The following is a 15,282-nucleotide window of genomic DNA, read 5'->3' on the forward strand; positions in this document are numbered from 1 at the left end:
GAGGTTAGGGTAGTAGACGATGACATTAGCCCACGTAACAGCCGCTGAAGTGCGGCATCAACAAAAGAGTTAAGGAGAGAGAGAGAGAGAGAGAGAGAGAGAGTGTGTGTGTGTGTGTGTGAGATAAAACGTGAGCAAGAAAGAGAAGGAAAGAAACACCAACCAACACACAGAGAGATAGAGGTAAGATTTTTTTTTCATGATGAGATTCGACTCTACAAATTCAAGTGTTCTAGTCTTGTTAGCAACTAAATCATATAAAAAAAAATGAAAATGCAAAATTCAAAAGAAAAGTTTCCACATTTCGCAGTGAAGAAAGTGTTCAAAAACATTTTTTTGTCTCTGGATTTTTGTCATGAAACCCATCTGCAAGACTTAAAAAGCTTCGTTGGCCAGTAATGATCGTTAATCTCAGAAAAGGACAAAAATATTCAGAAATTTTAAAATCAATTGCAATATTTAACAAAATGTTGCCAAAAACTCGTGACAATAATATCTTCAGAACACCATTCAATTGTCTCAAGAGACAATCCAGTATCCCTATCTCAAGCCTTAAACAATTTCACTGGCTCATAAAGACCCATACACTTGGAACAAGATAATTTTTCAGAAGTTTTTCAAAAAATATTCAAAAAGTTGCGTAAAATTGCACAAACTTGAAATAATTGAGATCGTGGTATTAAAATCTTGAAAAACATTCCATTACATCTGGAAAATATGCAACTAACCTATTACCAAAGCCTAGAGAAGGTTTCTTGGCTCTTGAAGCTAGAAAAACCTTAATAAAAATGACAAACAATTTCAAAACATGAAGATTGCCAAAAATTTTGCAAAATAAATAAGAAAACTTGTGATGTTAAAATCTTTGAAAACACTCCATTGCATCTATAAACTGTACAGTAACTTATTATCAAACCCTAAAGGAGGTTCCTTGAGGCGAGATAAACCTATAAAATGAAAAAAAAATGTTTAAAAAAGAAAAATCGATGCAATTTTTGTTATTAAAAAGTTGAAAACTATTCTATTGCCAATAAAAGTTTTTCAGTAACCTATCATCAAAGCCTTTTCTGATTCCTGAGGCCGGAAAAAACTTAGATGATGACAATAAATTTTGAAAAATTTGAAAAAAAAAATTCAAGTTTTATCAAACAATTGCTTCAAACAAAATTCGTGATGTTAAAATGTTGAAAACCGTTCCAATACCACTAAGAACTATGAAGCATTCTATTATCAAACTCTTAAGGAGGTTTTCAGAACTCGTAGGCTGAAAACCCTTGAATAATGACAAAAAATGTCAAAAAAAAATTTAAAAAAGCAATTTTTGTAAAAATAAAAATGCTAAAATTCCTGATGTTGAAATCTTGAAAAAAATCCATTACATCTGGAAACTATACAGTAGCAGATTATTAAACCCTAGAGGAGGCTCGTTGGCTTTTGAGGCTGGATATACATAAAAAAAGACAAAAATTTTCAAAAACCTTGAAAAAATTTCCAAGCCTGTGATGTTGAAATGTTGAAACCGTTCTATTACCACGAGAAAATATGCAGTAACCTAATATCAAACCCTAGAGTGGGTTCCTTGACATCAAGGGCTGATAAAACTCAAAAAATGACAAAATTTTTCAAAAACCTTGAAAAAAATTGTGAAAATTTGTATAGATTTGCGTGTTTTTAGCGACCGGTTGTTTGTCAGTAGCTAGCCACGGGGGGGGGGGGGGGGGGGGGGGGGTCTTCAACCTCTAAGAACCGCTCTTCACACCATAAGTACAAGTCTCCAAAGCAGTTTGATCTGAAACAGAGCTGAAAGGAGCACTTAATGGCCGCTGGGCGCTACCTGTTTATCCCGTTTTTGAGGACGAAAATTCAAATGCCTCAGACGAAAAATCGGCGAAGCGAAAAATCGCATAAAAAAGACCATTAATAGGACTAATATAATTGCTACAATTTTCGTTTGAGAGCAATTAATAAATCTTAAATTTCTTCGAAAAGCCGCTAAAATTCGTGCTACTGGTTGCTCCAAATTGAATTCTGTGTCACTCGAAACTATTCACTGTTGTAGGTTTAAGCTCTAAATTGTTTGATTGACCTCCAAAGATAAAAACTGGAGCAATGAAAAAAGTAAAATACACGACTAAAGGTGTAATCCGCGAAAAGACCTTGAGAAATTTTTTGCAATGTTGGGTGCTAAATGAACGAGTAAGTTCGTCAATTTGACTAAGATATTTTTGTAAATGAAAATAAGCAGGTAGTTTGCCGTCTTGAGGACCTGAGCATACTCTTTAGTTGAGAAGCGTAGTTATGCAGCATACCTCAAAATGGTGACGTAGACAGCTTCGGATTTGTTGACCATTCGGTTGACGGAACCGTAATTCATTCGGAAGTGATTCAAGAGGAATTTGTCTTTTTCTCTCAAAGCAGATCTGTGGACATGTGATAATTGAATAGGAAGCAACATGCTGAATAAGTGTGGATTTCTGAAATCAAGATGAAAAAATCAATTGATTTAACATACAAGCGGTAGCATTTTCAGAATTGAAGAGTTTTTTTACTGCCCTCTTCCTTGATACTTCAGTCTGGTTTATCACAAACTGTGAACTATGACTGTATAATCGATCGTTTAGCGCGCATTGTGTGTTGAATTTCAAGTTCTCCATGAGATGTCTGTGATGAGATTGCTTGTCTGTGTGTTTTGTGTGCGTGTTGTGTGTGTGTGCGCGCGCGTGTGTGTGTGTGTGTGTGCGCGTGTGTGTGTGTGTGTGTGTGTGTGTGTGTGTGTGTGTTTGTGTGTGTGTGTGTGTGTATGTATGTATGTGTGTGGAGGGAGGAGAGGGGCCTGGAGTTTGGGGGGTTGATGAGCAAATTTTTACTGAGCTTTTTGTTGAAAATTATTTTCAACAGTGTTGCAAACTAACAGAACATTAATAGTGTGAAAACAAAATTTAATTGAAGTCTGATGACAGTAATGAATATTTCTAACCTTCTCTTGTTCTTTTTAGCAGGAAAAAGAACTGTAATGTTTTCATGCAGAGCTTTCCTGTACAATATATTCTGAACTGTAGTGCTTCCAGTTTTGACAGTCTTAACAAATACCAGACTGCGTGTCTCACCCTCTGGATGGGCTGCCTTTGACCTGAGCATAGTAGCAAATTAAATATCAGGACAGTCTAGTGACCTCAGGATTAGGCGTGCACCTAACTGTTTGTGATAAAAGTTTGGACTGATGGAGGGAGCGATAAATTACCCTTCTTATATCCAATGTGATTATGTTACTTTCAATTATAACAATCCTCTCAACTCTGTTTCTGTTCTATTGTAAGTCCAATGGTATCACTATACTGAATAATTTTTAAGATTTTCAAAATGATTCATTCTTATTGGTCAAAATTTGTCAACGACAATCCTTATATGCATGATATCGGTGATAACAGATAGCAACCTAATGAAGGCAAACAGTTTCTTTATCCAATTTTCAAATTGCAAGCCTATTGCTTAATTAGTTACTTGTTGGGTCCCATAAAGTACTAGACGCCAACCGTTGCTCTCTGGAAATATTAAAAAATCACTCTAAATACGTGTAGTTAAATTTACCTGCATTTTATGATCAAATTACCTGCAAATTTTTTAGAGGGGGCGACTGGTCTGATCAGAATTGAAAATCGTTAGGGCAAGCTATACTTACATCCGTGCAATTAGCAAGGAACACACTTAGTTTTGGAATGTAATTTTAAACCATAGTTTTTAGAAAAAACAATTGTTTTTTAACTGTCTCCTTGTATTTGTCTTCCTTTCGTTTAAATATGTAACTTCATCACAGTAGATACCTGATATATTTAATGAGCTGACACAAAACTTTTTATATCTAATCATAGGGACGTAGGTTTGGTTTATTTAACAGGCCAATTGTTTTTTTGTTTTATTTGTATAATTATGGTTATCAATTGACACATCAAAAGTTTCATTGAGTTCGTGTTAAACTATTGGAATTATTTTCTTAAACTGGTGCAATAATTTACACGTGAAACATAAGCGACTAACGTCGGGCGAATTGCTCTCAAACAACCGGCGAGTGGTTGGCTTTGTCAGTAGCTAGCCACGGTATGGTGAGGCTAGTTTTAGCTTAATTAAAGGGGCGTGAGGTGGGTGTAATAGATGATGACATCAGGCCACATAACAGCCGAGATAGAATGTGCGAGATAAAACGAGAACGAGAAGGAAAAAAACTCCAACCAACAGAGAAAGAAAGAGAGAGAGAGAGAGAGAGAGAGAGAGCTGGGAATATTTTCCATTTGAGATTCGACTCTGCAACTTTTAGTTTTCTAGCCTTGTTAGTAATTAAATCATATGGAAAAACTGAAAGTGCAAAATTAAAAAAAGGATTCCATATTTCGCAGTGAAAAATGTTCAAAACCACTTTTTGTCTCTAGAGGTGTGTTATGTAACCCAATTGCAAGACTCAAAAGTTTAGTTGGGCAGTAATGAGTGTAACTCAGAAAAGGACATATATATCCAAAAAACTTAAAAACAAATACAAACTTTAACAAAATCTTGCTTGAATTTGTTACAATAATATCCTCAAAAACACTCGTTGTCTCAAGAGACCTTCCAGTGTCCCTATTTCAAGCCTTAAATAGTTTCACTGGCTCATAAAGATCTATAAACTTGAAATATAATAATTTTTTCAAAATTTTGAAAAAAAATTCAATTTTTATCGAAAAAAATGCTGAAACTCGTGTCATTAAAACATTGATAACCATTTCATTAATTCTAGAAACTATGCAACAGCTTATTATCAAACTCTGGAGGAGTTCTTTGAGCCCCTGGTACCAAAACAAAACTCAGAAATTTTCAAAAAAAAACTTGAAAAATTGCAAATATTTTAAAAAAAAATTGCTTGAATTCGTAATATTAAAATCATGAAAAACAACCCATTACATATAGAAAACCAACTGTAGCCTATTAGCAAACCATAGAGCAGGTTGCTTGGCTTTTGAGGCTGGAGAAACTTAAAAAAATAACAAACAATTTCAAAAAATTTGAAAATTGCAAATATTTAAAAAAAAATTGCCTAAATTCGTGATTCTAAAATCCGGAAAAACATTTCATTACATATATAAACTATGCAGTATCCTAATATCAAACCCTAGAGGAGGTTCCTAGGCTCTTGAGGCTGGAGAAAGCTAAAAATTGACAAAGATTTTCAAAAAAAAGTTTTGTCAAAAATTTTTAAAAAAAATTGTGATATTAAAAAGTTGAGAACTGTTCCATGGCTGATAAAATTTTATCAGTAACTTATTATCAAACCCTTAAGGCGGTTTTATGACACTTCAGGCTAAAAATTCTGAATAATGAGAATAAATTTCAAAAAATTTTGAAAAGAAATTTTAAGTTTTGTCAAAGAAAGATACTAACACTCTTGATGATAAAAATCTTGAAAAACAATCTATTACATCTCGAAACTATACTGTAACCTAATATGAAGCCCTAGAGGATGTTTCTTAGCCCTTCAGGCTTGAAAATTCTCAAAAACGGCAAGAAATTTTTCAAAAAAGTTGAAAAAAATTGTGAAAATTAGTAAAATTTGCGTGTTTTTGTTTCGATTACCAAAACTTATAGCTCTTAAAAACGTCATAAAAAGTACGTATGTCTTGCAAAAGACCTTGATCAAATTTGAGCAACCTCAATTTTAGACTGGTCGATCAAAAAATTCAAAAAATGACAAAAAAATACTAGAAATTGCAACATACTGGGCTCAAAAACTCCTAAAAACTACCTTTTAACCTTAAACTACGGCCTTCCCGGTAGTTTCGTCATACTATGCACTTGATAGACTACTAAATGTGGCTAAGGGCCTTTAATGAGACCTAATGAACGCTGGGCGCGACCTGTTTATCCCGTTTTTATGGACGAAAAGTCAAATGGGTCAGACAAAATGCGTCAAGCGATAAATCGTAAAAAAAAGACCAACAGGACTAATATAATTGCTACAAACTGCGTTTGAGAGCAAATAAAAACACATTGAAACAGTCAAGAAAAGATTTTTAAACGAGCGCATAAATTTCTTAGTATAGGTTACGTGACTTTGCTTCTGGCGTTTAGCGAGCGCAGTGGTTCGAGATATTGAGCAGAATTTTGAAGTTACTTTTGCAGAGTAGCTTAAACTTGTTTAAAACGCTCAACTTGCACGTCTTAAAAAGATGAAGTGTTCCCTATACATATAGCTTCCCTATATAACTTCTTTTGGTATTTTGCCTACTATTGAGATTTTAAAAAACTCACGTGCACATTTTAAAATGCCGAAAGTCTGCGGTGCCAGAAGTCAAAATGCCAGAAGTCGCTACTTAGCCAGAAGATGAATTCCTTTGACTTTCGTCATTTTAAAACGTGCGCGTTTCGTGTTTTAAGCATGTTTAAGTGACTCTGCAGAACTCACTTCGAAACTCTGACTTAATATCTTGAACCGCTTCGCGGTTCTCGATAAACGCCATAAGTTCTCAGTGACTTCAAGCAGAGTCATTTAACCATTACCTATATTGTACAAGTGCGTGCTCCAAACAAAAAAAAACGATTAACTTCGTAACAATTACTCTAAAACAACTCATGGGAGCTCTGATCTATTGCAGCTGGCTTCAATAGGGGACTAAAATCGCGAAGGGGCTTCATTAGAGGTTAATGGAGCCCCTTCGCGATTTAGAGGTTATTAAAATCGCGAAATGACTATAAAATGACTATATTACAAAATGATTATATTAGAGGTTAATAAAATCGCAAAATGACTTTATTAGAGGTTATTATACACCACTATAACCAGTAATAAAATAAAAAGTGAAAAAATGACACCAATTTTAGCATACTTCATATTTGATTTTTAGTAGCGAACTACCGCCTCTTAAAATCGGCTTTTTTAAATAGCGAATGAGAAAAATTCAAATGCAAAGGGAGCAAAAGTCACTCGCAAAGTCAAATCGGTAAGGCAAAAATTTTTCTCAAAAACACTCGTTGTCTCAAGAGGCCTTCCAGTGTCCCTATTTCAAGCCTTAAATAGTTTCACTGGCTCATAAAGATCTATAAACTTGGAATATAATAATTTTTCAAAATTTTGAAAAAAAATTCAATTTTTATCGAAAAAAATGCTGAAACTCGTGTCAATAAAACATTGATAACCATTTCATTAATTCTAGAAACTATGCAACAGCTTATTATCAAACTCTGGAGGAGTTCTTTGAGCCCCTGGTACCAAAACAAAACTCAGAAATTTTCAAAAAAAACTTGAAAAATTGCAAACATTTAAAAAAAATTTGCTTGAATTCGTAATATTAAAATCAAGAAAAACAACCCATTACATATAGAAAACCAACTGTAGCCTATTAGCAAACCATAGAGCAGGTTGCTTGGCTGTTGAGGCCGGAGAAACTTAAAAAATAACAAGCAATTTCAAAAAATTTGAAAATTGCAAATATTTTAAAAAAAATTTGCTTGAATTCGTAATATTAAAATCATGAAAAACAACCCATTACATATAGAAAACCAACTGTAGCCTATTAGCAAACCATAGAGCAGGTTGCTTGGCTTTTGAGGCTGGAGAAACTTAAAAAAATAACAAACAATTTCAAAAAATTTGAAAATTGCAAATATTTAAAAAAAAATTGCCTAAATTCGTGATTCTAAAATCCGGAAAAACATTTCATTACATATATAAACTATGCAGTATCCTAATATCAAACCCTAGAGGAGGTTCCTTGAGGCTGCAGAAAGCTAAAAATTGACAAAGATTTTCAAAAAAAAGTTTTGTCAAAATTTTTTTTAAAATTTGTGATATTAAAAAGTTGAGAACTGTTCCTTGGCTGATAAAATTTTATCAGTAACTTATTATCAAACCCTTAAGGTGGTTTTATGACACTTCAGGCTAAAAATTCTGAATAATGAGAATAAATTTCGAAAAATTTTGAAAAGAAATTTTAAGTTTTGTCAAAGAAAGATACTAACACTCTTGATGATAAAAATCTTGAAAAACAATCTATTACATCTCGAAACTATACTGTAACTTAATATGAAACCCTAGAGGATGTTTCTTAGCCCTTCAGGCTAGACAATTCTCAAAAATGGCAAGAAAATTTTCAAAAAAGTTGAAAAAAATTGTGAAAATTAGTAAAATTTGAGTGTTTTTGTTTCGATTACCGAAACTTATAGCTCTTAAAAACGTCATAAAAAGTACGTATGTCTTGCAAAAGACCTTTATCAAATTTGAGCAACCTCGATTTTAGACTGGTCGATCAAAAAATTCAAAAAATGACAAAAAAATACTAGAAATTGCAACATACTGGGCTCAAAAACTCCTAAAAACTACCTTTTAACCTTAAACTACGGCCTTCCCGGTAGTTTCGTCATACTATGCACTTGATAGACTACTAAATGTGGCTAAGGGCCTTTAATGAGACCTAATGAACGCTGGGCGCGACCTGTTTATCCCGTTTTTATGGACGAAAAGTCAAATGGGTCAGACAAAATGCGTCAAGCGATAAATCGTAAAAAAAGACCAACAGAACTAATATAATTGCTACAAACTGCGTTTGAGAGCAATTAAAAACACATTGAAACAGTCAAGAAAAGATTTTTAAACGAGCGCATAAATTTCTTAGTATAGGTTACGTGACTTTGCTTCTGGCGTTTAGCGAGCGCAGTGGTACGAGATATTGAGCAGATTTTTGAAGTTACTTTTGCAGAGTAGCTTAAACTTGTTTAAAACGCTCAACTTGCACGTCTTAAAAAGATGAAGTGTTCCCTATACATATAGCTTCCCTATATAACTTCTTTTGGTATTTTGCCTACTATTGAGATTTTAAAAAACTCACGTGCACATTTTAAAATGCCGAAAGTCTGCGGTGCCAGAAGTCAAAATGCCAGAAGTCGCTACTTAGCCAGAAGATGAATTCCTTTGACTTTCGTCATTTTAAAACGTGCGCGTTTCGTGTTTTAAGCATGTTTAAGTGACTCTGCAGAACTCACTTCGAAACTCTGACTTAATATCTTGAACCGCTTCGCGGTTCTCGATAAACGCCATAAGTTCTCAGTGACTTCAAGCAGAGTCATTTAACCATTACCTATATTGTACAAGTGCGTGCTCCAAACAAAAAAAAACGATTAACTTCGTAACAATTACTCTAAAACAACTCATGGGAGCTCTGATCTATTGCAGCTGGCTTCAATAGGGGACTAAAATCGCGAAGGGGCTTCATTAGAGGTTAATGGAGCCCCTTCGCGATTTAGAGGTTATTAAAATCGCGAAATGACTATAAAATGACTATATTACAAAATGATTATATTAGAGGTTAATAAAATCGCAAAATGACTTTATTAGAGGTTATTATACACCACTATAACCAGTAATAAAATAAAAAGTGAAAAAATGACACCAATTTTAGCATACTTCATATTTGATTTTTAGTAGCGAACTACCGCCTCTTAAAATCGGCTACTTTAAATAGCGAATGAGAAAAATTCAAATGCAAAGGGAGCAAAAGTCACTCGCAAAGTCAAATCGGTAAAGCAAAAGTTTTGCAAAAAAAGACCAACACATTTACAATAATTGCTTCAAACTTCAAGCTCATGGAACTTGCTTTACACCTTTCTGTATAGGAATTTATGGCATTTTACTTCTGACCCTGCGGGCTTTTGACATTTTATGAACAAGCGTGTTTTAAGCCGAATCTTTTAAGACAGGGCAAAATAAATAGGCGTATTGATTATTCTATTTCAGTAAAATTTTCCAAACTTTCTGTACTTCAAACCATTTGACCATTTTGCCGCCAGCGGTTTGGCATAAAAAATCTTACCAATACTGCTGGTGTGCGTTGAGTGTTTTCATGCTCAATTTTCATTTTGAAAACACTGCACAACTTTGCTATGTATGGCTTAAATTGTTGACAAACTTGAAACTGAGAAAAATTAGCGTTACTGGTTATCGTCATGAATCAGAAATTGATAATTTTTCAGTAGTGTCCCGTAGTTTCTCACCAAAATACACAGTTTTTCGATACACTAATTACTAATTTACCTGTAAACTTGAAAAAATTTCCCAATTCAACCTATTTTGATTTCATTAGTCTCCAAAAAAAATTAATATTATGTTAATGCTCAATCAAGTATTTTTTTAACAGCATAATGCGGAATTTTTTTATACATATATTTTTGCTATGTCATTTTTAACAGCTAAACGCAAGTCATTTATGCAAAAATGACATGCATTCAGCTGTTAAAAAGGACAAAGAATAAATATATCTAAATCAGCATAGAATATAGTATATCTAAATCAAGTATATCTAAATCAAATAAAGACAAGAAACTGGTACTCGAGGAATACCGTAATGTTGCTTTGCTAGTTTAGATTGACAAGCAATGGGTCGATTATTTTGTTTACAATCAAACTCAAAGGTATATCAAAGTTTGTCGTTTTCCTTTTAAGCTTCTTGCCTTCAGTTTTCTGCAACAACAAACTTGAGTTTTTGGTACCACTACTTTTTGATGCCTCAGTAGAAATTTATCTATGGTTTTTTGTGGTGTTTTTGAACAACAAGGCGACAACAATAATTTTTCTACAAAGGAAGAGCAATTGCTTCTCAAGTATGTCTTGAGAGCATTCTAGCTCTAGTCCATTATTGAAAAAAATAAGTCGGAAATTGAGATAAAATCTGAATTAGAAGTTTCAATAATTCATGGGATAATCTTTTCTTGTCAAGTTTGCTGTCTATTTAAGTAAATATTGCTGTCAATTTTCTAGAACTTATTCAATGTAACAATTTTATTGATTCAACAAAATTTGAACCGATTTGTGTGAAACCTAAGAAAAGTTGTTACTCAAATTGCTTTAAAAATGTTTCAAAAGCATTCTGAAATTTAGTAAGTAATTTTGCGATTTTAACGTTATGTTTTGTTAACGAGTAAAAATTGATTTGCTACATTCCTTAAGCTATCTTTATTTAGTAGAAAAACAAAATTTTTGTTAAATATTTTCTTTTCCTTCTTTTTTAGCCCACTTCACTGAGCCTAAATCGTAATCGTATAACTCTCAAACTTGCCTTGAAAATAATACAATTAGTAGAAGTGTTTTTTTGGGAGGGGGAATTGCGCGAAGGGGAACCCAGAATGAGGTCCGTGAACCAAGACCAGTGTGGCCCAGACGGACATGGGTCGCGGAGAGGGACCCGGTGCGACCACCTATCGGCGTCTGGAAAGAGTTTATGTTGCCATCCGTCTTATCTATACCTATTTGCGGCGTGTTCTGGTCCATACCGTATTTCGCTCTGTTCTGTCGGGTTCACACCTGAATTTAAGTCTGCTTGTTCCGGTCCAAACCAAATTTTTGGACTGTTCGGTCGGACCCACACCCAATTTTTTGCCTGTTTAGTCCGGCCTATACAAAATATTCGGTCCGTTCAGTCTGGCCCATACCCCGACTTCGATATGTTTGGTCTTCCCATACCCATACGTTAGTCTGCTCAATATGTTCTATAACTATTTTCTGGTTTGGCCCCAAAAAATTTTGTTCTTCAACTGCTTTGGATAGGAAATAAAAAGAAAGAATTATTTAATCGGCGTCCAAACAAACTATTTGAGGATCTTTTCCGTTTGTGACCCCCAGTACGTTTTGCACCCTCCAATTACAGAGCACGTTTCATTACATAGTAATTCATTATGTAAAAATACGGCACGTGCGTCTGGGGGGGGGGGTGCAAAAAACCTACACCCAATAAGCTGGGAGGGGGGCACAAACGGAAAAGATCCCTATTTGAACTGATCAATGCCGAAAAGTCTAGCTCAATACTGTAGCCAGACCTCTGCAACAAAATATTTGAGCCCTGAAATGATCATTTTTGTAAGCAGCAGACAATCTTTAGCAAATAGCTACATAAAGATAGACAATACTCCGCGGTTCTTGGATTTGATGAGTTTTTGGATCTTTTCCGTTTGTGCCCCCCAGCTTAGTGGGTCCATATTATTTGCACCCCCAGACGCATGTGCCATATTTTTACATAATGATTCACTATGTAATAGCATGTGCTCTGTAACTAGGGGGAGCATAACGTACTGGGGGGACAACAAGGGGAAAAGATCCAATTTTTTCCCGTTGGAAAACATTCAAAGTAGTGTAACGCATAAATTGTACTTCTCTTAGTGTAATCTTATATGTTTAATTCTGTTCTGTTTGGTCCAGGGTCTGGCCTTATGAGTCTGCTAGGATCTGAGTCACAGTATGCCTGGCCCAGAGTCTGGTGGACCTAGGTCTGTTCGGTGTGGCCTAGGGTTGGCAAAGTCTGTTCGGCCTCGTCCATACCTAATTTTTGGCCGGCTCGATCGGGACCCACTGTCCGGTACCTAATTCCATATGACCATGCCTGTCTTGTGTCGTTGACCTAATCCTGGGATCGCTCAAATTAATACAATGAAACCTTAAGAAGTGGTTATTTCCAGACTCCTGATCCAGTTGCGTTTCCAATAAATTACGTATGAGCGCCACCAATACAAGCACGGAGATACAAAACAGTGTCGTTTCCACTTTTCTGACTGTCAACTGCATCTGAGTATTGGTCGTCATTCGAACTTTCAAGATATACAATTTTTTGATGCACAGATTTTGAAATTCTAAAGTCAATGTGACTTTACAGATGTCACTCTCAATAATCAAATATTTTTATTCTCATAGATGCAACTATTGCCGTCAATAAGGGATTCATTAGACTGATAGATAGGTTCACCTAAAATTAATTTTAAGTTTTGGTTAGAACAAAAATCTTTGTCACCCGATGTACTTACGGCCTTGACATGAGGGCCCTTGCGCTTGGGTACTGGACCCAACAATCAGGGGGACTAAACTTCATATTCTAACGTAATTAGAGAATCAAAGGATAAAAAATTAGGTATCCTGTTGTCAACACCTGAGAAAAAGTATAGTAAAACATTGCAAACTAATTGACTAAGATTAGCCCTTTCGAGTTTTTATATGTATAAATATATATGTATTCTCATTAAGCCTTCTGTTATTGAGTTGTCGTCATGGTTCCATGCTTAATTGAGCTGCCTAAGCTTAGCAGCACTAATTAACTGCCCCAGCTAGATTTTTTATCAGTAAATTTTTAATACAGAGTTTGTTCTAAAAGAGCGGATCAATTCAGAAACTGTAATTTTGTCTAGAATTTTATCAGTATTTAGAATAAAAATGCAGTGTTGTTTTGCATAGAGACCAATTGATTAACACCCGAAGAGCACAAAAGATACCACAGCCAGATTTTTCCAGTTTCAAAATTTGGGATGGCATTTGATGTATTTTGACCCTTTAGTTCTCTAAATAAATTGGAACATATGGAACATAAGCAAGCATGCTCGTGGCAAGGCACTAAGGCTCTCGGGTGCCGAAATAAATTCAGAGTAACCGTTTGATCATGTCGATTTGGTATTGGACACAAAATTGAGTTTAAAGGGGGTCCGGTGCGACCGCCCCCAATTGTCGGGAAAAAATTTGGGTCGCGCTTTTCAACTGCCAATGGCAATTTCGGTCTGTTTGGTCTGGCCAATACCAATATTTCGGTCTGTTCGGTCTGGCCAATACCCTTAATTCGGTCTGTTCGGTCTGGTCAATACCCACATTTCAATCTGTTGGTTCTGGCCAATGCCCATATTTCAGTCTGTTTGTTCTTGACAATGCCCATATTTCGGTCTGTTCCGCCTGGCCAATACCCATTTTTCGGTCTGTTCGGTCTGGCCAATACCCTTAATTCGGTCTGTTCGGTCCGGCCAATACCCAACTATACTATTTCTGTCTGGCCCACGGTCTGCACAACGGTCTGGCCGATGATCTGGACAACGGTCTGGCCATGGTTCTGTTTGGTCTGGCCAATGGTCTGGAGAAAGTCTGTTCACTCTGGCCAATGGTGGTCAAAGTCTGTTTGGTCTGGCCAAGGGTGACCCAAGTCTGTTCGGTCTGGCCAAAACCTATCTTGGGTCGCGGTCTTCATCCTGGAGGTACTTAGTGCCATTACATAAAAGTAGTTGCGTTTGATTGTTTGCTGAAAGTTCTGAGGGGCCTAGAGCATTTTTAGAGAACTGAATGTTGATAAACACATACAAACACGGGGGTCAAAAATAACAAGGTGCAGCCCCATTTTTGAAGGTTTAAGAAAATTTGATACTCGTTTATGCGATTCACAGTTATTATGCAATTGGTGTCTATGAGTGTATGAATGCATTTCTAGTAATAAAAAATAAAAGAACACCATAGAAAACACTAGAAAATGATTTAAAAAATCGCATAATAGTTTGGCATTTGGAATTGTTTTTGAAAACTAATTTAGACAGATATATTTTCAAAGTTTTCAAAATTTTTTGTCTCCTGAATATAAATCAAGATCAGGGTATCCCCTCTGGCAATCTTTCGGTTTCTTCATAATGCAGGCGAGGATTTTTTCTCAGTTTAGCTGTAAAAATCCTTGCATCATAGTATAAGAAAAAGAATAGTTCAATTCATTCTTTTATAACTTAATTCAAAAATTTTCGTTCTTTTCCTCTAAAGTACTGAAAGGTTACAGATTGAATTACAAGTTTCTGAAGCTGATGATGACTACAATGTTTGCAGAACAAAATGTATGCAAAAAAGTTGAACAATAGAAATTTAGAACTATGAGCTAAAATCGCTGTTAATTAGGGCCGTCAAAAACAGGACTTAATAGTGGCTAATTGAACTATTTTCAATCACGCTCTGTTTTTTACTGCATAGTTGTTTTCTCAACTATTTTGTTTTTAAATGAAAAACTTTTCTTTTTTTTAAACATAATCCACAAAAGAACTAACTGATCAAGTTGTACAAATTTTTAATACTTAAATAGATCCTGAACTTCTAATTTTTCCAGTTCTTAAAATCGATTGAGTACATTTTACAAATGAATGACATATAATTAAAAAGCAAGATTAATGGAAAAATTATTCAATTTCTGTTTGTCTGCTTTCTCGTGGTTCGGTTTTTAACTCCTTGTGACTAGAAGTGTATGTTAGCATTGCAACTTCGACTTAAAGTCTGTTAGAAGTAAGTGGACCAAAAAAGGATACCTAGATATAGTAAATAGAAACACAATTGTGGTGACAAACATTTTTGTTACCAGTGTATGTTCGAATTGCAGTTTTTATAAGAGATTGTTGTTTGTGTCTGCAAAGAATCTAATACAGAAAAAGAGTGATTTTTGTTTTTTTGGAGGTCAAGATCATTTCTATTCGGTTAAGTTAACATAAATTGATAAT

General features: G+C 34.9%; 1 protein-coding gene across 1 annotated transcript in view; it reads right to left on the minus strand.

The window, feature by feature from the left end:
- The window catches only part of LOC142351042 (galactose-3-O-sulfotransferase 3-like), an 18,226-nt gene extending 5,561 nt beyond the window's left edge, over positions 1–12,665 (minus strand). The window contains exons 1-3 of the mRNA XM_075403102.1: positions 12,444–12,665; positions 2,978–3,130; positions 2,310–2,474 (exon numbers count right to left, since the gene is read on the minus strand). Coding sequence (XP_075259217.1) covers positions 2,310–2,474; positions 2,978–3,130; positions 12,444–12,589 — 464 coding nt within the window. The 5' untranslated portion in view covers positions 12,590–12,665. The remainder of the gene's footprint in view (positions 1–2,309; positions 2,475–2,977; positions 3,131–12,443) is intronic.
- Between the last annotated feature and the right edge of the window lie 2,617 nt (positions 12,666–15,282).

The sequence above is a fragment of the Convolutriloba macropyga genome, chromosome 12 (genome assembly GCF_964194025.1).
Source record: "Convolutriloba macropyga chromosome 12, txConMacr16.3, whole genome shotgun sequence".
In the NCBI taxonomy this organism is placed as follows: Eukaryota; Metazoa; Xenacoelomorpha; order Acoela; family Convolutidae; genus Convolutriloba; species Convolutriloba macropyga.